Genomic DNA, 27348 nt, shown 5'->3' with positions numbered 1-27348 from the left:
CAATTTAGAATTAGAAGGCTCTGTACTCTCAACCTTTGCACACAGGAAGCACTTGAAGAAAGGTAATCAGCTACACACATGGATCGTTATTTTAAACACGGTAAGATGACTCAGAAGGCTGAACTAAGATAATAGAAGAGCAATTGGTGAGTCATGGGATGAGTCTGAGCCCTAACCAAGGACCTGGAAGCATGTGCCCAGCTGAATTTTAGAATTACTGTGAACTATTCCTCCTCTTGAATAGAATTTTCACTTAAGTGTATCCTATAATTATCTCAATATTGTATGTGAGAAGTGAGGAGGGCAGATATCCTGTCTTTATGCACAGGACTTCTGAATGAGAGGAATAAAACTTGAGGAACTGTACCTGAAGCATGTGTTTTGTACCTAGACCTAATTAAACTGATAAGGTCCTAGATGTTCATACATTGCCATAAGAGGATCAGATCTTGGTGCTCTTGGAAGGAGGTGGATGACTATGGTAGATTAAAGGTGGTTGCAGCCCTGGCCAGTTTGGCTCAGCGGTTGGAGCATTGGCCTGCGGACCAGAGAGTCCCGGGTTCGGTTGCCGCTAAGGGCACATACCAAAAAAGAAAAAAAATTAAAGATGGTTGCAAATTCTTTACACTTCTTTCATGGAAAGATTCTTTTTTCCTTCCCTTTGAACCTGATCTGGCCTATGGTTACTTTGAACAATGGATGATCCTAGAAGTGATGCAGAACTGATACTATATACTGGCCTGGGCCTAGACTTGAAGAGGACTAGTGCTTCTACTGTGGTCTCCTATAAACCTGAGAAGCTATGTAAGAAATATAACTAGACTAGATATCTGCCAGGCTAACAACATCAAGAAGCTCTGGAAAAGGGAGTTAAGAATAGGAATCTGACACCCAGCAGTTCCAGAGGAGCCATCTGTCACCTCGCTAATTCATTTTATATAATGGAGAAGAAGCAAGCCCTACTGTCCCATCTTAATTCCTGTGGCTTAGAATTGTGAGATAAAAGAATGATAAATCATTAGCCTCGGCCACTAAGTTTTGATGTAGGTTGTTTTGTAACAGTGGATAACCAGAGCACATGTTAATTATGTGCAGAAAACTTTGTGTCTTGCAAAGAACACAAAATGTTCACTGAAGGTGAGCAATACTTAATAAAATATTGTTTTCTATTCCCTATCATTGTCAAGCTCATTTACTGGAGTGCAATGGACATAATTCATCATAAAAGATGTCAACAATTTCATGAAATATGATTACTAATTCTGAAAACAATTTTTTTAGAAAAACAATTTTTAAAATGAAAGTTACATCAAGTGAACTTACTTCATTAGATAGTATATTGGGTCAGTTAATGAGGAAGCAGTAAATTCTAACAATGTGTATTATATTCAGTTATATAACCTGGAATCACAGATCATGACATCTTTGACTTCAGTTAATTATTTCTTTCAAGCAGAAAAGGGGACCCATATTGAGTTTCTGATTACAATTCAAGCCTTGGTGGTGGCTGTCAATCTCTCTTTGCCTTTTAGTATTATTGATTACTTTATCTGTTCATGATTTGTTTTGGTGTTTTGTTTTTTTCTCCAACTGGACAAATGTTTCTAGTCTATATGAATCAGTATTGCAACGTAGTTCAAGTTATATAATCGTCTCTATATGTATATATTTTTAATCATAATCACAACCGGGAATTTCTGGGTGTTTAGCTATAAACTGGAAAAGTCACAAGATGATAGGTCACGAACATTCATTAAAAAAAACTGCATGCAGCTATTTTTCCTGTGGTCCCAGCCCCGGGGCTGGGCGGGGCTGTGTAGAGCGCTCAGTTTCCAACGCGCCTGCGTGGAAAGCACTGGCGCGAAGAGGAGGAAACAGAAAGCCGTTACAGCCGTTGGCGCCACACTTGACACTTTTCCGGACTGCCAAGGTCTCGGTGCTCGGTTTGCGCGGGCCCAAGCCCAACTTTCAAAGGCCATGAATTACCGGCGCCCACCTTACAATGTGTCGGGCATGACGTCCGTGAAGGTGGACAACCTGAACGACGCCACCACAGCCAACAGCCTGCTGAGTATCTTCCAGAAGTTCGGGGAGATCGGCGACGTGTACATCCCACGAGACCGCTTCACTCAGAAGCCTCGCGGCTTTGCCTTCGTTCGTTTCCTGAGCAGGTGCCATGCCGAGGATGCCATTGATGCCCTAGACCAGATCATGGTGGATGGCCGCGTCCTGCGCGTGCACATGGCGCGCTACGACCGCCTCGCCAACCTCCAGAGCGGCGGCCACGAGGAAAGTCTCGCCCGCAGGTACGAAGGGTGGAGCCTCAGCCCGGTGGGGCCAAGCGCGCTCCAGCCCCAGGGCGCGGCTCACTCCGGCCTCGAGAAGTCTCCAGCTCGCTCTCCTGATACAACTCCCGCAGCCTTTGAGTACACGTCCACCACCTGTTTCGAGTCCAGCCTCTCGATGTCCGGATCTTCCTCGGCGGCAGCATCCGGGTTGGGATCCAGAAGCCTTCCAGCAGAGGAAGAGTCCGCGTCACCGCCCAAGAACCCCTCCAAGTCTCCTGAAGACGAAGGAGCGGAAGCTGGTAGGATAATAAGTTATTAGCAAGTAACCTGACTGAGGACTGGGGAGAGGGGAGGAGGAGAACCCATTCCTTGGAAAAAGCTACTAGCTGTTGGAAAGGTTATTCTTTAGCATGTCTACGTTTTTATTATTTTAAATATGCTTCAAGTGGTGAACTTGATTTCATGTGGTATTTGGTTGCTGTTATTAAAATATCTTCTAAGTTAGTGAGGTGGACAATTTCAAGTTACGATTGCTTGGGACATTTGAGGTAAAAATTTCATTTATCGTTACACAGTCTTTGTTTGAAAGGAAACAGATAGTTCATCTAATTTGTAGCCACCAGATTTAAGAACATGTGAGCAGCCTTTTGTTCGGTAGTCAAAACTTGCTAGTGATTAACTCACCATTGCTATCATTCTTGTAAAAATAAAGACCTACTAAAATTGCTGTAAATGAATTGACATGTGCTATTTACCTTTGGATCTAAAATGGTAATCTGGACCTGCATTTCTGTAAACACATTTCAGATGAAAAGAATGTATTCTTTTAAGGATTATTTATCAGACAGTTCTAACCTCATGTATTTTTGTGTACTAGACATAGTTGTGTAGCAATTGAGTAATGCCGGCTGTTAAGGTGGTGTTTCACAGTGCAAAATGCTTGGATGTTTCATGTTTTACCCCGACTGCTCCTATGTAAGGGTGATACGCTGTGCAAAAACAAATGGCTATCCAGGTTATGAAAAGTCTGACAACTGTACTTTCTGTCATCCTAGCCTGGCATATATATAACAGAGCATACAGTTAGCACATCTAGCAGATGATAAATACACCTTTATTTTTTCCTTCTTACCCCCAAAGTGGTAAAGCTGATCATCATCTATAAACTTACATATATAAAATGTTAAGAAACAAATGTTTTGTAACTTTGTTAAATACCAATAACATGCGGTATCTCTTTGCTTATGGATATACTACACTATAACCACTTTCTGAAATTTAATTAGAACATTTTTGCTGGTGTTTCAAAAATGTTTAATTTGTTGTGATTATATTCTCATTAATAAAATTTGGAAACAAAAGATATTAAAGTCATCTGTCTCAAATAGTTCATAAATAAAAATGTTAAGACAACTGAGTACTAACAATCTTCACAGATCCAAGGTATAAATATTTTAACTTAGCAAGCTAAAATCAAAGTCACATACATTTGCTACTACCTCACAGCTCTGATCCCCACACTTATCATGACCTTACAGTGTCTCTGCTCTGAATCTTTTTGAACTGCCTTCTATGGCTCAATACTCCATTTCAACTTATTGGCTTTGAATTAATGTTCTGGGAGACAGTTATCCCTAGCCTGACTTTGGCATTTGGACCTGCTCTGATTACTTGGCTTCTCTTTTAGTTAAACATTGCTGGTACTAACTCGAGCCCCACTCAAACTTTCCTCTTTACTTCTGATTGCCAATCCACCACTCCGGTTCAGGCGTTATTTTCAATTTCTTTTTGGTTGACTTTATTTTTCCATTACAGTTTACATTCAATATTATTTTGTATTAGTTTCAGGTGTAACAGTAGTTACACAATCATATAGTTCATAAAGTGGTCCCCCCAATATTTCAAATACCCACCTGGCACCATATATAGTTATTGTGATATTATTGACTCTATTCCCTATGCTGTACTTTATATCCCTGTGCCAGAGAGGAGGAGCGTTGGGTGGGCTGGGTGACAAAGGTGAAGGAATTAAGAAGTTCAAATTGGTCCGGCAGGTGTGGCTCAGTGGTTGAGCATCGACCCATGCACCAAGAGGTCACTGGTTTGATTCCGGGTCAGGGTGCATGCCCAGGTTGTGGGCCCTATCCCCAGCGGGGTGCATGCAGGAGGCAGCCAATCGATGTTTCTATCTATCTCTCCCTCTCCCCTCCTCTCTCTCTAAAATCAATGAAGAAAAAAATTGGAGTCTAGAGAGATTAAATGATTGGGCAAACAATGGATTAATGATTGGACTTAATTAAACCTGGGTCTCTAAATTCTCAATCCAATCATCTTTCCTGTATATTGCATCCCCTCAATACATTGTCTTCAAATACATTGAATTGAAATGATGTTTGGGAAAAATATTAAAAACAAGCCTTTAAAGTAGACAATAACTATAATGTTAGAGGAATTAGATGTTTGAGATGAAGTACCTACATTCACATTGCACAGGAAATTTCAAAATTAAGTGAAATTGACCTTTCAGTAGTATCCAGAAACTACTCTTAAGCCAATGGTTACTTAGCTAACCAAGCATCTTTTTAAACTTTTTAAACACCCCACACAAATATGCTCTTGTGCACACACACCTACTCACACTCATGAAGACTTTGCTAAACAGACATCCTAAAAATCTCACCAGGGAGATAATTGGTCACATTACCTCTCTCTTTATTAAGGTATCAATGAAAGACATTTTACTACCCACCAAACCATTTTGTTTATCAAATGTTCAGTGGTACTTTACTTCACAATATGTCCTCTTCATCTGAGAATTAAATGAGTTATTGAGTTAAGGTATCAGAATACACTGACTAATAAATATATGTAACCCATACAAAAATAGAGATATTTTGAAAGGACCTCATGGTACAGAGAAATAGAAAATTTGGAGGTGAGACAAGATGGCAGATGCCTAACGAAGTTCTGTCTACCTGCTCCAAGCACAGGACCGGACTTGAGGCTAAACTGCAGAACATTCAACTTGGAAAACCACCTGAAAATAGCTGACTAGAAACACTGCAAATGGGGAGCACGGAGAAGGGACAGGAGAAGACGCAAAGTGGGTGAGCGAACTTGCACAGCTGCACAGTGCGGCTGGGAAGACAGAGAGGGTGGCGCAGCTCCTGCCCCCTGGAAAAGCGGGGACTCAGCCCCCCACAGAGACCCCAAATGAGAGCAACAGAGAAGGGAAGGGGAGCCCATGTAGCATCAGTGGTGATTCAGCCCACCAGGGGAACTCAGCACTATCCTAGGCTAAAAGCCAGTGCGTGGTTACACTGCCAGCCTGGAAAGTTCCCTGGTTGTGGGAGCTAGGGAACCCACAAAGCAGAACGGCACACCTGAGGAGGGTCTGAGCAGAAAATAAAGCAGTGAATCTGAGGGTCCGGGTATTTGCTAAAAGAATTTTGACTGGGGCAAGCCAGAGTGCCAGGGAAAGAGGCGCATTCCTCCCCACTCAAGCAAAGAGGAGGCATCCCTTCCCCCACCCAAGGAACAGCACTGGGCTAGAAATCCGTACTCCAGAAGCAGGGCCTAGTGGTGCTGGGAGTAGGACATCTGGCTGGGTGGGAGCCGGGGCGGAAGCCCAGAGCTGCACCCCATGGAATAGCTCTGGGGTGGAAATCAGTAGGGCCTGAAAGAGCTGGAGATTCGGACCCAGACTCTTGGAAAGGGAAACCCTGCCCACCAAACTACTTGGGATCCCGCCTCGCAGGGCTTTAGCCAGGAGGGCCAGGGCCAGGTCAGGACAGCAACTCACATTGGCCCATTACCAGAGCCAATTCAGACCCCTGAATAAGAAACTTCTCCAAAGAGAACATACAGATGACCAAGAAAGCATGAAAAAATGCTTGCCCTGGCCAGTTTGGCTCAGTGGTTAGAGTGTCAGCCCGTGGACCAAAGAGTCAAGGGTTCAATTCTAGTCAAGGGCAAGTACCTCTGTTGCAGTTCATCCCAGCCCTGGTCAGGGTCCTGTGGGAGGCAACCCGTCCATGTGTCTCTCTCACGTTGATGTTTCTTTCTCTTTCTCTCTCTCTCTCTCTCTCTCTCTCTCTCTCTCTCTCTCTCTCCCTCTCCCTCCCTCTCTCCCTCTCCCCCCTCCCTCCCTCCCACTCTGTCTGAAGATAAATGCAAAAAATATCCTCAGGTGAGGATTAAAAATTTTTTTTTAAATACTCAATGTCACAAATCATCAGAGAGATGCAAATTAAAACAACAATGAGGTATCACCTCACACCTGTCAGAATGGCCGCCATCAACAAATCATCAAACAACAAGTGCTGGTGAGGGTGTGGAGAAAAGGGGACTCTAGTACACTGCTGGTGGGAATGCAGACTGGTGCAGCCACTATGGAAAACAATATGGTGTTACCTCAAAAAAAGTACAAATTGAATTTCCATTTGATCCAGTGATCCCACTTCTAGGAATATACCCTAAGAAGCCTGAAACACCAATCAGAAAGAATATATGTACCCCCATGTTCGTAGCAGCACTATTTACAATAGCTAAGATTTGGAAACAGCCCAAGTGTCCATCAGTAGATGAATGGATAAAAAAGCCATGCTACATATACACAATGGAATATGATGCAGTGTAAGAAAGAAAGATGTCTTATCCTTTGAGACATCATAGAGGGACCTAGAAAGTATTATGCTAAGTGAAATAACCAGTCAGAGAAAGACAAGTATATCATATCATATATCATATCATATCAATCATATATCACACTTACTTGTGGAATATAATGAACAAAATAAGCTGATGAACAAAATAGAACCAGAGACATGGAAGCATGTGAGCGGGAAGCAGGGTGAGCGGGGGTGGGAAGAGATAAACCTAAGAATTTATATGCATATATGCATAACCAATGGACACAGACAGCAGTGTGGTAAAGGCAGGGGTGGATAGGAGGAGGGTAACAATGGGGGGGAAAAGAAAAGACATCTGTAATAAAAAAATTAATTAATAAAAAAAAAAAAATAGCCCGGCCAGTGTAGCTCAGTGGTTAAGCATTGACCCATGCACCAAGAGGTCACCGGTTCAATTCCTGGTCAGGGCACATACCCAGGTTGTGGGCCTGATCCCCAGTGGGGGGCATGCAGGAGGCGGCCAATTGATGTTCTCTCTTATCGATGTTTCTATCTCTCTCTCCTTCTCCCTTCCTCTCTCTCTAAAATCAATAAAGAGAAATCTTTAAAAAATAAAATACAATAGAGAAAATTTATCTAGCTAAGTTAACATTATATGCCATAACCACATTTTATTTATAATCAAATGAAAATGATTCTTCATTTCTTTCAACTTAATTATACACAATTTCAGTGCCTAATACTTATTAAACAAATAAATGACAGAAAAAAAATGTTTTCTTAGTTTTTCATAAAAGACTAAACCAAATTAAACTTAAGATATACAAACATGTTAATTTTATAGAATGGACAATATCCAGTGAGTCTTACATGAAAAATTTATTAAAAACTAGTTTTTGACATCTGATTAGATTACTGATCATATCACTCGCCTGTTGCAATTATTAGGTTCCTTGTAATCATAAATGACAGAAATCCTTCACAATGAAATAGTCTGGCTGGTGTGGCTCAGTGGTTGAGCATTGACCCATGCACCAAGAAGTCTCCAGTTTGATTCCGGTCGAGGCACATGCCCAGGTTGTGGGCCTGATCCCCAGTACGGGACATGCAGGAAGCGGCCATTCGATGTTCTCTCTCATCGATGTTTCTATCTCTCTCTCCCTCTAACTTTCTTTCTCTCTAAAATCAATAAAGGAAAAACAATTTCTTAAGTGAAATACACTGGTTTATAGATCTAAAAAATTATATGGCACAAATAGCTTCACATATTTTTCTAATTTTTTCTCATGTATCTGGCTCTTTCTCCATCTTTGTTTACCTCTGTACAGTTATGTTCATTTTCTTCTTTTTCATGTACACAAGATAGCCACAAGCATCTTTAGGTTTACATTCTACCAGTTCAGCAACCACAGTGAAAAATAATTTCTTATTTTCAGTAGTTTCAGCTAGCATCTCAAATGTATCTCTTAAATGCATGTTTAGTCACATGCCCATACTAAAAACAATTACCACAACCAGCAATTTGAGATATGTCAATTGGGCATATCTCAAAACTGCCTTGACTGGTTTTGCTCAGTGGTTAGTGCATCAGCCCGAGGACCAATGAATCGTGGGTTTGATTCGGTCAAAGGCACATACCTCGGTTGCGGTTCGTCCCTGGCCCTGGTGGGGTCATGGGGGAGGCAACCCGTTGATGTGGCTCTATCACATCGATGTTTCTCTCTGTCTCTCTCCCTCTCTCCCTCCCACTCTATCTGATAATAGGTGGAAAATATCCTTGGGTGAGGAATAAAATAAATAAACAAATAACAAAACATATAGTCCCTTCACCAACAAACATCCAACTGTCACTCTCCATCTGTAGAAACCCATAATAATAATTAAAGATTCAGATATTAATGTAGTACTCTGTGAAACATTTCCCAACTCCCATGAAATAATCATCACACAGTTCTCACACTTACAAAATACTACATATATAAATCTATTACAACATATAATATATTGTATTTTGATAGGTTCTATGTGATGTTTCCCTCACCTGAAGTGTGAATTACTTGGAAGTACAGACTGCTGCAGCAGTTAACAGATCTCTAGTGGCTAGGGCAGTAACTGACTCAGTTTATGTTCAATGAATTAATTATTAAATAAATCAAATGGAATAATGCCTCAAATTTAGCAGCCAAATCTTGTCTTTACATAAACCACCTAAATGAAGGATTTCCAAGCAAGTGTTAATATTAATGAGTGCAGAAACTCTCAGAGGCTTCCCTTCAGATGATATTGTAAATGAGCATTATTTTTACCAAGTCATCCTGGCTGGACTAACATGCATGGAATAAGATCAGCAAAGTCAGCACTCATTATGGTAGGCAAAATAACTGTTGTGGATCTGTTTAAAAAGTGCCTGTGATGTTCTGGCTAGTTTTGTTTAATTAATAATACTTATGAGAAAGGAAAAAAATAAAACTGGATACATTTGTGGAGAATTCCTTAAGGGATTCTCTGGGTGAGAGAAAAGCTGACTAATTTGTAACTAATGTATTTTTTTTCTTATTTATTTATTTATTTTTTGCTACAGATGTTTCTCCTTTTTTACCCCATTGACACCCTCCTCCCTATCCCCCCCCCGCCCCGTCCCCGCCTTTGTTGTCTATGTCCATTGGTTATGCATACATGCATATAAGTTCTGTGGTTTATCTCTTCCCACTCCCCACCCCCTCTTCTGAGGGATGTCAGTCTGTGCCCTACTCCCATGTTTCTGGGTATACTGTATTCCTCAGACTGTTATGTTCATTATATTCCGTATATAAGTGAGATCATGTGGTATTTGTCTTTTTCTGAAAGTGTTATCCTAAGTGAAATAATGTATTTTATTTATTTATTTTTTAAAACAGAACTTTCAGAGCTTGTACAATACAAGATGAAGCCATTAAGAGTTCAAAGAGTAAACTCTTTAAACAGACTCAGCTATGGTCCAGGTGAATTACCAAAAATTGTGAGCTTTCTTAGAGAGTGTCTATAGTTTATGGAATTATGAGAAAAAAGACAGAGGTTCCTGGGCACCTGAAAATGAGAATTTTTGCATTTAACTAGGATGACTTTGGCATGGTATATTGAAGAAGGCAGTCATGTATACTGTAACTAGCCGCAATTGGTTTCTGTAATTTAACATACAAATAACTAGACTATATCAGAGCCTCAAAAGGTCTTCTAAAAGCCTAAGAATAGACTAGCAGATTAAAGGTGATGAAGGGCTGTGCTTGGTATACAATAAGCCCTCATTAACATTTGCTAGTTTGCAATTAATTGAAACCTAACCTGAATGTGGTCCCTATTTGGTAACCACGGGGAAGATCTTGGTTGCCTAGGCAACAATGACTAGCATGCTTGATATAAAGACCAGTATGAAAGTTGACTCAGCAGAAGCTGCAGAACTATGGTGGCAGGAGAGGCAAAAGAAACATAAGCAGAGGTGGATTTGACTGAGTCGTATCCCAACACTGAGGCACAAAGTATTTGTTTATATCTCAACACCATTTTGTAAAAGTCAAACAATTTTCCATCTGTTCATCAAGATGGAAAACTCAGATTCTGGAGATGAAGGAGATGAATCTGCAGACCCAGAGCAGAAGTCAGATGGACAGATAGGTTCGGGAAGAGGATATCTATCATTTTGTAAATAGCCTGAATGAAGATCACAAGGTTATGATGGATAACAATTTGATAGGCAACCCAGGTTAAAGTACAGAAAAGATTCACAGAGAATACTTCAACTAATTAAAGAAAGCACCCTGGAGTCCTGGCCAGTGTGGTTCAGTGGTTAAAGCGTTGACCTACACACTGAAGTCTTGTGAGTTCAATTCCTGGTCAAGGGCAATTACCTGGGTTGCAGGTTTGATCCCCTGCCCCAGTTGGGTCACATGCAGGATGCAACCAATTGATGTGTCTCTCTCACATTAATCTCTCTCTCCCCTCCCCCCCCCGGGACCTTCCTCCCTCTCTTCCACTCTCACTAAGAATGAATGGAAAATATATCGTTGGGTAAGGATTAACAACAAAAAGCCCACTGGAAAACTACAGGTATATTTTGCTTGTGAGGGAAATAAGATGGGATGAATAAGGAACTTCATGACAGTAATTGTCAGCTAGAGATGACACAGAGTGGCACAAATTAATTTGGTGCTAAGTAACCAAATTTCTCATAAAAAAAAAAAAAAAAGAGCTGGCACTTACTTGTCTTTTTGGTGAGAATGTCGAGGTACATATTTTTCCTGATTCACATTTGAGTTTTTTAATTGGGAAAGAGTCTGAAATACCCTATACATATTTCACTTGGTTTTCCACCTCAATTGAAAGTTCCTTCTTGATGTAACAGGATGCCAACACTTGAGCCAACTGAGCTATCTGGTTACTACAAGAACAGATAAATGAATTCAGTACAGTAGCAGGATACAAAATAAATATCCAGAAATCAGATGCATTTTTATACACCAATAATGAGCTATCAGAAAGGAAAACTAAGGAAACACTCCCATTCACAACTATTTCAAAAAGAATAAAATACCTAGGAATAAATTTAACCAAGGATATAAAAGACCTGTATTCAGAAAATTATAAGGTACCGAAAAAAAAAAAACTGAAGAAGATACAAATAAGTGAAAGCATATACTGTGTTCATGGATAGGAAGAATTAACATTATTAAAATGTCCATACTACTCAAAACAATATATAGATTTAATACAATTCCTATCAAGACACTAATGGCATATTTCACAGAACTAGAATAAACAGTCTAAAAATTTATATGAAATAAAAAAAGACCCAGGAGAGCCACATCAATCTTGAGAAAGAAGAACAAAGTTGGAGGAATCATGCTACCTGATACTGAGCTATACTATAAGGCAATAGTAATCAAAACAGCAAGGTCCTGGCATAAAAATAGACATATAAATCAATGGAACAGAATAGAGATCCCAGAAATAAATTCACTCCTTTATGGCCAATTAATAATTAACAAAGGAGGCAAGAGCATACAATGGGGTAAAGATTGTCTATTCAGTACATGGTGTTGGGAATATTGGACACATACATGCAAAAAAATGAAACTACACCACTTTTTTACACTGCACACAAGAATAAACTCAAAATGGATTAAAGATTTAAATGTTACACTTGAAACCATAAAAATCCTAAGAAAACACAGGTAGTAAAATCTCAGACGTTTCTCATAGCAATATTTTTTCTGATATATCTCCTCAGGCAAGGGAAATAAAAGAAAAAATAAACAAATGGAACTACACATCAAACTAAAAAGTTTTTCCACAGCAAAGGATACCATAAATGAAAAGACAGCTCACTAAATGGGAGAACTTATTCACCGATACATCAGATAAGGGGTTAATATCTAAAATTTATAAAGAGTCATAAAACTGAACACCAAGAAAAAAAAAAACAAAAAAAAACAATCCAGTAAAGAATGGGCAAAGGACCTGAATAGACACTTCTCCAAAGAGGACATACAGATGGCCAATAAACATGAAATGATGCTCAATGCGACTAATCATCAGAGAAATGTAAATTAAAAGCACAGTGAAATATCACCTTATACCTGTCAGAATGGCTGTTGTCAAAAAATCAACAAACAAGTGCACGCGAGGATGTGGAGAAAGGTTACACTTATGTACTGTTAATAGGAATGCAGACTGGTGCAGCCATTGGAAAGCAGCATGGAGTTACTTCAAAAAATTAAAAATAAAATTGTCTTATGATCCAGCCATTCCACTTCTGGGAATTCCTAAGAAATCCAAAACACTAATTTGAAAGAATATATGCACCCCTATGTTCATTGTAGTGTTATTTACAATAGCGAAGATTTGGAAGCAGCCCAAATGTCCATCAGTAGATGAATAGATAAAGAAGTGGTGGTACATTTACTCAATGGAATACTACTTGGCCTTAAAAAAAGAAGGAAATCTTACCCTTTGCAACAGCATGGATGGACCTGAAGAACATTATGCTAAGTGAAATAAGCCAGTCAGAGAAATATAAGTACCATATAATTTCATGCATATATGTAATCTAGTGAACTAACAAGCAAAATAGAGACAGATTGTAGATAGAGAGCAGACTGACAGCTGTCAAGGAGATGTGGCTAAATGATGTGTGTGGAGGGATTGAGCAAAAAGGGGGAAAAAATGAGAGAGAAAAAACTGATGGACACAGACAACAGTATAGTGACTACCAGGGGGAGGTAGAGGAGGGTATAGGGATGATAAATGGTGATAGAGACTTGACTTGGGGTGGTGAACACACAATACAGTGAACAGATGATGTGATTTAGAATTGTGCTCCTGAAACCTGTATAATTTTGTTAACCAGTGTCACTCCAATAAATTCAATAAAAAGGAAAAAAAGCTCCTTCTACTTCCTGAATTATTTTTTTCTACATAGATATGTGACTTCCCAACCAGCAAAAATAAATATTTCACATCCTAATCAAGTAGTTCTCACTGGGGGCATTTGACAATGTCTAAATATATTTTTGGTTGTCACATGTAGGGGGTGGGTGTTACTGGCATCCAGTGGGCAGAGGCTAGGAATGCTGCCAAACTTCCCACAATGCACAGGATAGCTCCCCAAAACAAAATTGTACAATGCCAAAATGTCAATAGTGCTAAGGCTGAGAAACCTGCTCAAACCTCAGGTCTGGTGCTTCTCTCCCAGTTTGAAATAGACTTTTACTAAGTGATGAAGAGGATACTAAAATAGTTTGGTTCTTGAATATGGTCTTATATATACTATGCTAGGTTCGGTCCATTTATTTGATCTAACCTTCAATTTCATGTCAGTTCAAAATCTTGGTAACATTAAGAAGTATTCAAATACTTTTAAAGCTATAAACCTTTTTTATAATTGGGTAATGGCTATAATAGTCTTATATTTTAAAACAACTTTATATATCATCAAAAGCATTTAAGTCAAAAGCCCAAAAGTAATGTTGCAGTCTAATTAGAATTACACAGTGAAGTGAAAATAAAATGTTGTCTCTTGACATTCTTCCCACAGTGGTACACAAGGCTGTGTATATGATGAAATATTGAAAATGGACTTCCTTTAAAAAATTTTTTTTTTCTAAATTTTTCTAGGATTATCTCCCTCTTTTCATATGGAACAGAGCCGTTCCTGCCTTTGCTTGTCAATTTATAGTGTAGTTTACAAAATCTTAACTCTATAAATGTGAAATCTGTTTACATCTGAATATTTGTTACTACTTTTTGTTTATTTTTGAAACAAAGTTTCAGAATGCTATTTTTTGATGGCTCTGATCTTGGTAGTTCCTTTCTGAATCTCCCCCTTTTTTGTTAACAGATGAAGAAGACTCTTCAGATGATATGTCTAGCAGTGACTCTTTAATAGACTGGTGTATCTCTTTCAAATAAACTGAAAATGTGACAAGTGTGCAACCTTAGAGAGAAGTGAGCCAGGTTAACCCACACAATGATTTCAGATTCAGTTCAGAAATAAATTTTAAACTTAACAATGAGAATCCATATGCAGAGAATGAATATGTACCATCCACAAGACTTCCCAGGGAAGAAAATATAGAAAACAGTCAGCCCTGGCCGGTTTTGCTCAGTTGTTAGAGTGTTGGCCTGTGGTCCAGAGAGACCCGGGTTCGGTTCCCGCTAAGGGCACGTACCTCAGTGGCAGTTTGTCCCCGGCCCCGGTTGGGTCGTGTGGGTGGCAACCATTCGATGTGTCCCTTTCACACCGATGTTTCTCTCTCTCTCTCTCCCTCCCTCCCACTCTATCTGAACAAAATATCGGAAAAAAAAATGTCCTCAGGCGAGGATAAAAAAAAAGTCAAAGTCATATGGAAAATCCACAATCTGTATCAAGACCATCTAGATCAGAACCAAGTACAATTGGAGCATTAATGGAAGTCCCACCTAACAGAGGTCAGCAATTAGCAAGAAGCAGAAGCCCAGACCATAGTAGAACCAGAGCAAGAACTCAAAGTGGGTCACCTCCATTTTTACTTGGTAAACTTTTGCAAAGACTCCATCACAGTGTATCATTTCTGACTTTTGAGCAGCCTTTGGTAAATGAGACTGAGAGAATTTTTTAGAACTCGGCACCAAGATACATTCAGACAGCAAATAACTGGACTTGAACTGCAAAATAGGGGTCTTTTTGCAACTTTTGGACCAAGGAATGCTGTTCAGGGAGAGCCTTCTCCAGACACAACCAGTGATGGTAAACCTTGTGGACTGAGACAGATAAATCCAATCATATCCTTTGATTCTGATATAGGAATAATTCATCCTGTAGAATATTCTGAGAGAAACAGCATGACTGCTAGAAATCAGATAACATCTGAGACACCAAATAACAGTCACTTAAGAAAGTGAACAGGGAGAATTAAGCATGTTTTCACATTATGAACATGAAGATATGAGAGCCTATGTCAGTACCATCAGAATTCCCATTCATAGAATTTTAAATACTCGTTTAAATGATACAACATCTGGTGCAATTCAAAGCACTTTAAGGCAGACAATGATAGATTTTAGTGACTCAAGTAACTTTATGTAGAGTGACAGTGATTTAGAGCAGTTTCTCAGCAGCAAGTCAAAACATGAAAAGGGCAGTCGCCCAATGGGAGAGGTAGTTTTCATGGTAGGAGGAGTCTTGGTTCCAATTCAAATTCTAGCTGTGTTTCCTATTCACATTCCACATTGACTTTTAGTTCAAACTCCAGTTACATGTCAAGTTCCAGTTCCAGTTCAATGTCCAATTCCAGCTCCAGTGATGAAAATTCAGAAATTAGCGTACTGTTCTCTGAAGGCAGTGATAAAAGAATATTATCACCGCTCATAATCAGAAACCAGAAGAGACAGTAAATCTATGACCCCAGTAATATTTGATGAAAGTGACTCTTGGGCCTCCCTTGATCAGTTTTTTTCTCTTAAATTATAATCATAACCATCCTACAGGACTCAGCAAAGCATAGATTGACAACATGGCTGTAAGATCTTTTGTGGAAAATGATACATTAAAAGTCTGTATCATTTGCATACCTTGGAATAAACTTAACCAAAGAGATAAAAGACCTGTACTTGGAAAAAAAACAGGACACTGAAAAAAGAAATAGAGGAAGATATAAACAAGTGGAAGAACATGCCATGTTCATGGATTGGAAGAATTAATATCATTAAAATGTCCATACTACCAAAAGCAATCTATAGATTCAACACAATTCCTATTATAATATCAACAGTATATTTCACAGAACTAGAACAAATATTCCAAAAATGTATATGGAACCAAAAAAGACCCCGAATAGCCATCACAATCTTGAGAAAAGAACAAGGTTGGATGGATCACAATACTAGATGTCAAACTATACTACAAAGCCATTTTAATCAAACCAGCCTGGTACTGGCACAAGAACAGGCATATAGAACAATGGAACATAATAAAGAACCCAGAAATCAACCCAAGACATTATATTCAATTAATATTTGATGAAGCAGGCAAGTGCATACAGTGGAATATAGACAGTTTCTTCAATAAATGGTGCTGGGAAAATTGGAGAGGTACATGCAAAAAAAAAAAATTAAACTAGCCCACTACCTTACACCATATATAAGAATGAACTCAAAATGGATAAAATACTTAAACGTAAGTTGTAAAACCATATAAATCCTAAAAGAAAACATAGGCAGTAAAATCTTAGACATCTTACACAGTAGAATTTTGGCCAATAAATCACCTAGGGCAAGAGAAAGAAAGAAAAAAATAAACAATGGGACTACATCAAACTAAAAAGCTTCTGCACAGCAAAAGAAACCATCATCAAAATGCAAAGGGAGCCCTGGCTTGTTTGGCTCAGTGGTTAGAGCATCGGCCCATGGACCAAAGGGACACAGGTTTGATCCCCAGTAAAGGACACATACCTGGGTTGCACATTTGATTCCTGGCTCTGGTCGGGGTCATGTGGGAGGCAACCAATCCATGTGTCTCTCTCACATCAATGTTTCTCTCTCTCGCTGTGTCTCCCTCCCTTCCACTCTCTCTAAAAATCAGTGGAAAAAATGCAAAGGGAACCCACTGTATGGGAGAACTATTCGCCAATGAAACATCTGATAAGGGATTAATCCCCAAAATATATAAAGAACCCATACAACTCAACAATAGGAAGACAAACAATCCAATTAAAAATTTATTTGTGGAATATAATGAACAAAATAAGGTGACGAACAAAATAGACACAGAGACATGGAAGTAGGGTTCAGACTGACAAACCTCAGAGAAGGGGGTGGAGGAAGGGAAGAGATAAACAAAAGAACTTATGCATATAAGCATAACCAATGGACATAGACAACAATGCTGGGGGTGGGGTGGGGGACAGGAGGAGGGAGTCAATGGGGGGAAAAGGAGAAACATCTGTAATAAAAATAAATAGTTTTTAAAAAACCCATAGAACTCAGATAACTATTTTTTAAATTGAGTTATGGAATGGCAATATTTTCAGAATTGCATTTGAATCATTAGAAAAAGGCTAAACTCAGTTTAAAAAAGTGGGAGGGAGGGTGGCAAGAAATTAATCAAAGAACCTATATGCATATATGCACAGCCCATGGAAACAGACAAGAGACAGGTGAAGACCTAGGGTGGGGTGAGAGATGGGTGGATGAGGGCAAAGGGGGAAAAATGAGGGACATCTCTAATACTCTCAACAATAAAATAAATTAAAAGAAAAATTCTGTATCATTTGCATTAGAGTACCTAGAAGGTAACAAGCTTTGCATCCCACCTTGCTCCCAAGAATATTATGTCCACTGCATTGATCGATTGCTGTCTGACAACTCTACCTGTCCTATTTGTCACAGGAAAGTAGTAGATTCTGCTGAGAGAGAAAATTTTCATTGAGATCTGAATTCTCAGCCATATAAACTGTTATAGTGATGGACAAACAACAGCCATCTGTCTCATATCCACTTTTAGAATGATGCTTAAATAATCTGAATCTAATTATGAATGTAAATGTAACAATATGAACTAAATCATTGGTTCTTGATGGAATTATTGTGCTTTCCCCACTTTGTGTTTGAGAATAAAAAGGAATATTAAAAAGTCAAACAATATTTTCCTATCTGACATTACATATGAATTTCACACTATAACAAGTCACTGAATTTCAAAAAAAATTAAACAGGTACACTGGGTTGGAATGATCCTTATTCCATAAAAGAAATGTCTTAATAACATATAATCAATCCAGATAGATCCTGATAGTATTATCTAGTCATGTAAATCCTAGACATATATCTCATAGCCACGTCCTATCTTGGATGTGCATGCAAAGAAACAGGAACCCAGCCATAATAATTAAGCAATTTAAGAATTTATTAGAGTCACTCACATAAAGAAGTCATGTTACATTCATAGAATGGTGTATAAAACTTTGAAAACCTTCTCTTCCTATCTCTCTCTCCAGTACTTTATCACACTCTAATACTAACTTGAAGTTTCCCCATTCCCCACTACCAACTGTATCAGTCAGAGTCCTGGCTGAAAATTAATGATGCACTTGGAAAAGATGATGGAATAGCATTTAATGAAGAGGCAACTTACTAAAAATAAATAAAAAATAAAAATTAAAAAAAAAAACACAATAAAAATAAAAGTCAGCCTCCTGGAATCATAGGTAGAGAAGGGTGGTGAGTGTATTTGAAAAGCAAATCAGAGACCATCTACCACAACCAGCATTCTCAACTCTCTTCAATCCCAGTCTGTCCATGCTTTCTTGCCTCTTCCTCTTGTTCGCCATTTTCTGCTCTTGAACTCAGCTCTTTTAAAACCCTCTTAAATACTCAGATCTTGTATGACCAAAGAGCAAAAAAGTATATCTTATCTTCAGAAGTGATAAGATGACAAACACTTAGATCTTAATTCTCTTAAACATGTCATACTTTGGTTTGCTGTGACTGTAAACTAAAGAAAAGGGGCAGTACAGATGTTTAATTTTTGCTTCATGAATATATTCAAGTTTCAATATCTTTTTATATATAAGTTTAGTTAATATAATCATTACTAAATAAATTCTTATTTCTTATAAAGGGTTTTATGGTTTATATATGCCTCTTCATTTTTGTGTGAATGATCCAAAGCACCTAGTTGCTGCTTGGAGCCTCCTCAGTTGCAATCTGAAAGCCTTAAAAGTAAAACCCGAGTTAAAAACATGTCTATTAATTCAGTTCTAATTGTCCCCAATAAAAATATCACCCAAAATTATCACTATCTAAAATCAAATTTTAGATTATGCGTCTTTTCCAATCTAAACATAATGAAGGCCTTGTCTCCTAATGCAGCCTAGAAACTCAACTCCTTTCAGCGGGGGGGGGGCAGATATTGGCCAGTCCAGCGAATTTTGCTTAAAATTTTCAATCTTGGTTTAGTGAGGATACATTACATTGGACTAAAGTAATAATCATAATAGTCATAAATTTTGTGCAATATGCAACCTATATAAATGTGGACAGTGTTAAGTATAAACCTGCTCTAAAAATTGTAAGTTAAAGTCATCACTGACCTTTAGTTCCTATGTGAATTGCTGGCAGCCACAGTAATTGCAAAGAACTATAAAATATAAATGGGGAGTGGCGGTGAAGTCTTTTAATACATCTTTGAGCTACCATATTTTTCACACAGAAGATATTTGCATGGCCAGAAATATAGACTTAGATCAATCCCATAAAACTTCACATTAAATTATGAAAGTTGTATGAATAGTCTGGTAACAGATCTACTTCATTTAAAGTAAGTAGAATAATGATAACAGTAGTTGGCTTTCTCAGTATCTTAAGAGGTTTTGACCTTCCAAAGGATAATAACTGCCCAAGTAATGCTTCAGTACATTCATATACGCCTTCTGTGGTAGACAGAATTCCAAAATGACCCCTAATGACACTTGTAGTAGCCCCTCCCCTTGAGTATGAAACCTGTGAATGTGACGGAATGTAATTCACATTATTAGGTTATGATATATGGCATAGTTGATTAGATTATCTAGACTGGGCCTGATTTCATTAGGGGAATCCTTAAAAGGCACAGAGAGGACTTCCAGTTCAGATAAGGTAGTTTATACTCCTTTCTCCTTGCTCTCCCTCTATAAGTACAAGTATATATCCTAGAAATAACCTAAAACAACCAAAGATCTCTGAAAGGTCTAAAGAACGAAGAAGGTGAATTGGCTAGGGACCCTTGGAACTGATGAGCAATTTCATGGCAGGCCATCTTATGACCTTCTTTCAACAGGAAAAGGTGACTCAGGCCCAGCACTTCCTAATTTCCAATTAGTAACAGGAAATAGCTCAAATAGGCTCTTCCTCTACAAGACCAAATGTGAGTCCCACTGAAAATATCAGGTGACCCTGTAGAAGCTGCAAAGGAGGAATAATTAGAAGCCTTGCTGACAATAAGTGACCAGAAAAAAGTGCTCTCCTTCCCCACTGACCATGAGACCCTTTTTCCCCACCCAGACACACCAGTGGCCAAGGGTATCAGTGAAAGTGATCCTACCACAATACTTTCCCAGCTCTTCTTAGCTAGGCCTGAGACTCCTCTCCCCTACCCAGAGACACGAGGCAACTTGCTGGTACCAGCAACAGGGATCCCACCACAAAAGCTCTCAACCTGGTAAGCACCAAGTGCCTGGCCCCGGAAGTGCTCTTAATCCAAGTGGACCTGTGATTCCTTTCCCCCACCTAGAAACACCAGGTTCCCTGTCCTGGAAGCTTCGTCTGTACCCTTAAGAAGCATGAGCAGGGATCGGTGGTAAAACCAACCTGCAAAACCTAGATAAAACAGACTAAAATAATACCACAAATGTTCTGAAAACTAGGTTGTCATGGAACCATAGTCCACAAAAGTAGAGGAGGAACTGTGTGCCAAACCTAAACAGTGAATGTCTGCTAAAATAAATTTAAAAAAATAAAACTTTAAATAAGAATCAAAGTATCCTAATATAATAGCCAAAATAGAAACATATGTGTGTGTGTGTGTGTGTGTGTGTGTGTGTGTATCTCACATTTATACCAAGAACCAGATGCATGACAACTTAAAAGAGAAATGACAAATCATGCTAACCCCAAGATGAATTAGATGCTAGAATTATCTGACAAGGGTTTTAATGCTGATTTCAGGCCTTTAAGTTCTTGAACAGAGGACCCAGTCACTCCATGCCAGTATTCCAAATTAACTGTGAGCTCACAAAGGAATGTTCTAAGCCACGATTCTTGTGCTAATTTCTAATGCAGCAACAGAAAACTAATCATCTAGGATCCATCCTGTGCCCAGAAAAAGATTATGAGTCCTAGACAAGTAAATGGCTCGATGTCCTGGTTCTAGGCCTACTATGACCTTATTATATTCTTGGTCCTGCAGAAAATGCAATTCTTAACCTATGAGCACCATTTTTCCCTAGAATGGAAGCCTTATGTGATTCTTGCTATTGAGGTTCCAAGAGGACAGTATTCTTCCTATTTGAACAACCACCATTATCTTATCAATTTAACTTTGCTTCATATCAAGCCTTTCCATTCTATCAGTGTATGCTGCTTATATCATAAACCCATTTTAGTACCTCACCTTTCAAACTATGTAGCCACTTATTTTTATCCCAAAACAACTGTTGTATTATATTGATCTCCCAAACCACATTCCTCTATATCTGCCCTGCTAAATATCCGAAGTTGGGAAGATTTAAACCTGAATTTACCAAACTCCACCTAATCCCTGTTTTTTATATTATAATCCATCACTTTAAATCCAAAGCATCAAATATACTTTGTGATTGTGAACATAAATAGTTTCATCTTAAGGATTTTCTCTGTATTTTCTTTCTAGTTTTTTTTTTATTTTTTTTTATTAATTTGTTTTTGTTACAGATGTTTCTCCTTTTTCCCCCATTGACACCCTCCTCCCCATCCCCTCCTCCCCTTCCCCAGCTTTGTTGCCTACGTCCATTGGTCATGCATACATGCATATAAGTTCTGTGGTTTATCTCCCCCCCAACCGCCCCTCCTCTGAGACTTGTCAGTCCGATGGTGCCAGGTGCACTGGTGGGCTCAGGTTGCTGGGCCCCAACCACTCCCACTGCCTCCTCTCAGGGAAGACCCAGGATCTTCCAAAATCATAGGACCTCCCCACAGTGCAGGGAGAAGCGCCCTGAAGAGTCTCTTATTGTGGTAGCCGGCTGCTCCCGTCCACAGCACAGGAACCTTCTGCTCTGTGTCTCTGCACTGCTCAGGTTTGGTCGTCCAACTTCACGTGCACTTACCCTCTCTCACACACTAGCTCACTCTCTCACACACTCACCCTCCCTCCGATCCTGCCTGCCACCATCTTCCCTCCCACTCCTTTATAGTTTTTAAAAAATATTTATTATGGCCTATTTCCAAAAAAATAAACCTTATCTAATAAATTATTTTCAAAAGCAGTTATGTCGTGATAGCAATATAAATGGTATCCTTTTTGGCTAACCACTAAAATAAGTTGCACCCTCAATCTTCCATGAAGAATCCAATGTAAAGATTCTTCTGTAAGCACAAATAAACTTGAGCCCCTAACAACATAAACATTAAAACATGGTATGTACAAGAAATTTCACAAAGAAATGTGATATTTCTGTTGAGCAATGTTACCTGTTATCAACATATTTTGAGATATTCGGTATCGTCACCTTTAGTATCTCCTTTACAATAATTAACTGAACATTTTACACCTTTTCATTATATGAAAGGTGAATGTGTAGCCCCTTTTATGAGAAGTTTCCTGGTGTGAGAAATTGAAATGGAAATCTGAGCTATAATTCTCTTCTGTGACTTCACTCGAGAATTGAACATTCTTTCCCATCCAAACTCAGGCTTTTTCAGTATGAAATAATAAGAGACTCCCCTTTGTGTTATATTTGAAACTCTCCATTTTCAGTCATCAAACCAGCATCTCTCACATCACTGCAAAAATGTATAAATTCCTTTTTCTCTCACCCACCATCCACATAGTATAGACATTAATTATCAGCCAACTCTGGGCTCTGGGTTATCCATTCTGACATCACTAGTCACAACACAGCTTTCCACTGTGCCTCAACATATCTCTATTCTGGCAGTGTGTTGTTTTTTTTTCTTTCATAGCACTTGTGGCTATCTAAAACATTTCTTATTTAGCTTGTGCTTGTTTTCTTCCCCACTCCTACCTCAAAAAAGAAACTCTAAATTATCTTTTTTTTTTTTTAATTACTACAACATTTCTAAAGAGCAGAACAGTCACTGGCATATATATTATACTCCCTCACCCTCAGAGAAAGTTCTTGGCTCTGTTTTAGATTTTTTGGCCAATGTCAGCATCCCAGACTTATTTTTCACCCTTTACTCTCCAAAGAAAATGTATTACGATATTGTTACCTAGCATCTTGGATTTGATCTATTTCTGCCTAGACCTCTCTCCTTAGTTAACATATTTGTGTAGTATTTCTTGCCTGTGAAGTTATAACATCTGCCAAGTCTTTTCCAATTCATTATTCCATGCATTGAACACATATACAGACTGTCCCTGACTTACAACAGTTCAACTTACAATGTTTTTGGCTTTACAATGAATGGTGCAAAAGCGATATGCATTCCATAGAAACCGTATGTCAAATCTGGAAATCGAGGAACATCTGCATATTTACCCAGAACGTGCCAGGCCTAATGCTGGGTTCTAGGGTTATAGCTAAGAAGTTCAGCTCCTTTTTTTTTTGTTAATCCTCACCTGAGGACATTTTTTCTATTTATCTTCAGATACAGTGGGAGGCAGAGAGAGGGAAAGAGAAAGAAACATTGATGTGAGAGAGATACATCAACTGGTTGCCTCCCACATGACCCCGACCAGGGCCGGGGACTGAACTGCAACTGAGGTACATGCCCTTGGCCTGAATCGAACCTGCGACTCATTGGTCTGTGGGCCGACGTTCTACTGCTGAGCCAAACCGGCCAGGGTGAAGTTCAGCTCTTATCACTATGAAATATATTGAATTTTAAAGAAAGTAGTTGAATAAACACATGGTGACTCTCTATGTAATAGATGCTCTGATAGAGATTCAGATACAGGTATAATGGAATGATCTAGGAGGAGCAATCTACACTAAGTCAAACCTCCCCAAAGTTAAGTAATATCTGAGAGCTGTATATTGTACAACTAGTAGTAATTAACCAATGAAATGTGATTATTCATTTTATCCTAAGTAAAATGAACAGTGAATGCAATAGTAGAGATGCAATGAAAATTCAAGGAACAATAGGCAGTACACTGGAAATAATCATCACACTGTGGAGAACAGGAAGAGGTCTGATTACATTAGCAAAACATAAAAAGATGAGGCCGAAGAGGTAATAAGAGGCCCTGCGCGTCACAGTGAAGAGTTGAACTAGATCTTCTAAAGTGATACACAATGTAATTTTAGAGACAGGAATAAAATTATTCACTTTTTAGAATGGTCATACTGGCAGGTGTGTACAGAATAGATTGTACAAAAGTTAGACTTTCTCACTTATGGAGTTATAGTATTAATAGCATGAAAAATGTATAAGGTACTGAAATATTGCTGAGATGTGGATGTAGTACAGTATTAAAAAAACACAAAGTTGCCCTGGCCGGTTTGGCTCAGCGGTTAGAGCATCGGCCTGCGGTCCAGAGAGACCTGGGTTCGGTTCCCACTAAGGGCATGTACCTCTGTTGCAGTTTGTCCCTGGCCCTGGTTGGGTTGTGCAGGTGGCAGCCACTCGATGTGTCCCTTGCATGTCCATGTTTCTCTCTCTCTCTCTTCCGCTCTCTCTCTCCCGCTCTATCTGAACAAAAAATGGGAAAATGTCCTCAGGTGAGGATAAAAAAAAAAGCACAAAGTTGCCTGGCCGGTATGGCTCAGTGGTTGAGAACTGACCCATGCATCAATAGGTCGCCAGTTCGATTTCCTGTCAGGGCACATGCCCAGGTTGTGGCCTGATTCCCAGTGAGGGTCATGCAGGAGGTGGCCAATTGATGTTTTCTCTCATCGATGTTTCTATCTCTCTCTCTCTCTATTCCTCTCTCTCTAAAAAAAAAAAAAAATCACTAAAGAAAAAAATCAAAAAAGCACAAAGTTGGTGGTTACTTGAATAATTTAAAGAATTATTCATATTTAAATCTGAATAATTCAAATTTCTGCTTTAGGTGGCTGAATGGCTGATGGGAGGGTTCACTGATAAGAGAAAATAATATAACAGGTTTGTCATGGTAGAGGTACAGATGACAATTCAGCTGGGATCTCTGAGATCTGAGATGTCAGAGTGTATACACACACACACACACACGTGGCAATGTTTAGCTATCATGGAATACCAGGTAAGCTTCTAAAATTAGAACAAAGATGCTAATTGCAGTCAAAGAAGTACAAGGTACTGCCTATAAAAAATGATAGCAAAAATAATGAAGACTTTTAAAAGACAGGTAAAAATATAATCATGAATGTATGATGTGACACAATCCAGGAAAATAGAACAGTTCTAGAAGAAGAGAGTGCCAAGAGCCCACTTGAAAAAGTGTGTCTAACTCAAAAAGAATTAAATACATTTTTTAAAATTAAAATATTCTATTTAAGAACTCAGAAGCTGCCACTGCCTCTGGATGCTCTCAAGATGACGACTTCTCTGGGTTCCAACACCTACAACAGGCAGAACTGGGAGGAAGTGGACTTCCCCATTCAGTGCCAGACATGTCTTGGAGAAAACCCATACATCCAAATGACCAAAGAAAACTACGGGAAGGAATGCAAAATCTATGCCAGGCCATTTACAGTGTAGCACTGGTACCCGGGGGTCCGCACGCATTTCAAGAAGACTGAAGTGTGCCAAACCTGTAGTAAATTAAAGAATGTCTGTCAGATCTGCCTCTTGGATCTAGAGTATGGCCTGTCCATCCAGGTTCATGATGCAGGGCTGTCTTTTAAGGATGATATGCCAAAGTCAGATGTCAACAAAGAATACTACACACAGAATATGGAGAGGGAGATTTCCAGCTCCGATGGAACACGGCCAGTTGGCATGCTGGGGAAAGCCACATCCGCCAGTGACATGCTGCTCAAACCAGTCTGGACCACACCCTACCACAAAAGAAATCATTCCACATCTGCTCCTTCTGGGTGAAAGGAAAATGTAAGAGAGGAGAGGAGTGTCCATAAAGGCATGAGAAGCCTACAGATCCAGATGACCCCCTTGCTGATCAGAACATTAAAGATCGATATGGAATCAGTGACCCTGTGGCAGACAAGCTTCTAAAGCAGGCTTCAACAATGCCTCATTTGGACCCGCCAAAAGTCAAGACTATCACCACACTGTCTGTTGGTGGTTTGGGCGATACCATTGCTGAGACAGACCTAAAAAATCATTTCTACCAGTTTGGAGAGATCCAGACGATCACCATTGTACAGGGACAGCAGTGTGCTTTCATCCAGTTTGCCACGAAGCAGGCTGCAAAAGTGGCAGTGGAGAAGTCCTTTAATAAGCTGACTGTCAATGGCCGTAGACTCAACATGAAATGGGGACAGTCCCAAGCAGCTCGAGGAAAGGAAAAAGAGAAGGACGGAGCCACAGACTCTAGCATCAAGCTAGAGCTCGTTCCAGACCTGCCAGGAGCTCTTCCTCCTCCTGTAGCAGCAGCAGGAGCCTCTACCAACTACTTCAGCCTACTCCACAGTGGCCCTCCAGCTGTGGTGAACATCCCCCCACCCCAGCCCCAGGTTTTGGGCCACATATGTTCCACCCAATGGGACCACCTCCTCCTTTCATGAAGGCTCCAGGACCAATCCACTATCCTTCTCAGGACCCTCAGAGAATGGGAGCTCATGCTGGGAAACACAGTAGCCCCTAGCACATTATCACTATTTGGGGGCTCTACAGAAGACAGCGTGCTTAAAAATCCCAGTAAACAAATCTCAGAATGAATATATTTTTCCTTCCTTTGTAGTTTCCATGGTAACTGAAAGTGTTCAGATGTGGGCAGAGAATGACAGCCATGCTTTGATTGATGGACCTCAAATAAGCTGCCATTAACGCTGGTTACTACTATAACATTACTAATAAAACTTAATGCCTTTTTCTCTTACTTCTAGGGGGAGCAAGCCACGGGGTGATTTGGAATGTCCAACGGAGTTACCATCCCAATTTATGTTCATTTTGTACTACTTTTTGGGAGGACGGAAAGTTAACCTGCAGTAAAAATCTTTTGACCATTTTCAGGTCCATTGGGTATTTTCCTTTCTATCATCTAAAAAAAGATTACTAGTACTAATCATTGTAGTGGCATGAGTGTGACTTAACACTTCTGAAGTCACACCCTCAGA

The 27348-nt window shown here is 39.3% G+C and overlaps 1 protein-coding gene and 2 pseudogenes across 1 annotated transcript; all 3 read left to right on the top strand.

The window, feature by feature from the left end:
* The first annotated feature begins 1977 nt into the window (after positions 1-1977).
* LOC118635492 (serine/arginine-rich splicing factor 2-like) lies at positions 1978-14362 on the top strand. The gene is made up of 2 exons (XM_036270152.1): positions 1978-2587; positions 14292-14362. The coding sequence occupies exons 1-2, from the start codon at positions 1978-1980 to the stop codon at positions 14360-14362; spliced, it is 681 nt and encodes a 226-aa protein (XP_036126045.1).
* A 434-nt stretch (positions 14363-14796) lies between these two features.
* LOC118635491 lies at positions 14797-15518 on the top strand (annotated as a pseudogene).
* Positions 15519-25645: 10127 nt separating this feature from the next.
* Positions 25646-26876, top strand: LOC118636609 (annotated as a pseudogene).
* The last annotated feature ends 472 nt before the right edge of the window (positions 26877-27348 follow it).

Source organism: Molossus molossus, unplaced genomic scaffold (assembly GCF_014108415.1).
Source record: "Molossus molossus isolate mMolMol1 unplaced genomic scaffold, mMolMol1.p scaffold_m16_p_2, whole genome shotgun sequence".
Classification (NCBI taxonomy): domain Eukaryota; kingdom Metazoa; phylum Chordata; class Mammalia; order Chiroptera; family Molossidae; genus Molossus; species Molossus molossus.
The sequence above is the reverse complement of the archived record's forward strand: the minus strand, read 5'-3'. Positions and strand labels throughout refer to the sequence as shown.

Coding starts and splice junctions, on each gene's coding strand:
- LOC118635492 (XM_036270152.1), top strand. CDS start 1,978: ATGAATTACCGGCGCCCACCTTACAATGTGTCGGGCATGACGTCCGTG. Junction 2,588..14,291: donor AGACGAAGGAGCGGAAGCTG/GTAGGATAATAA, acceptor TTTTGTTAACAG/ATGAAGAAGACTCTTCAGAT.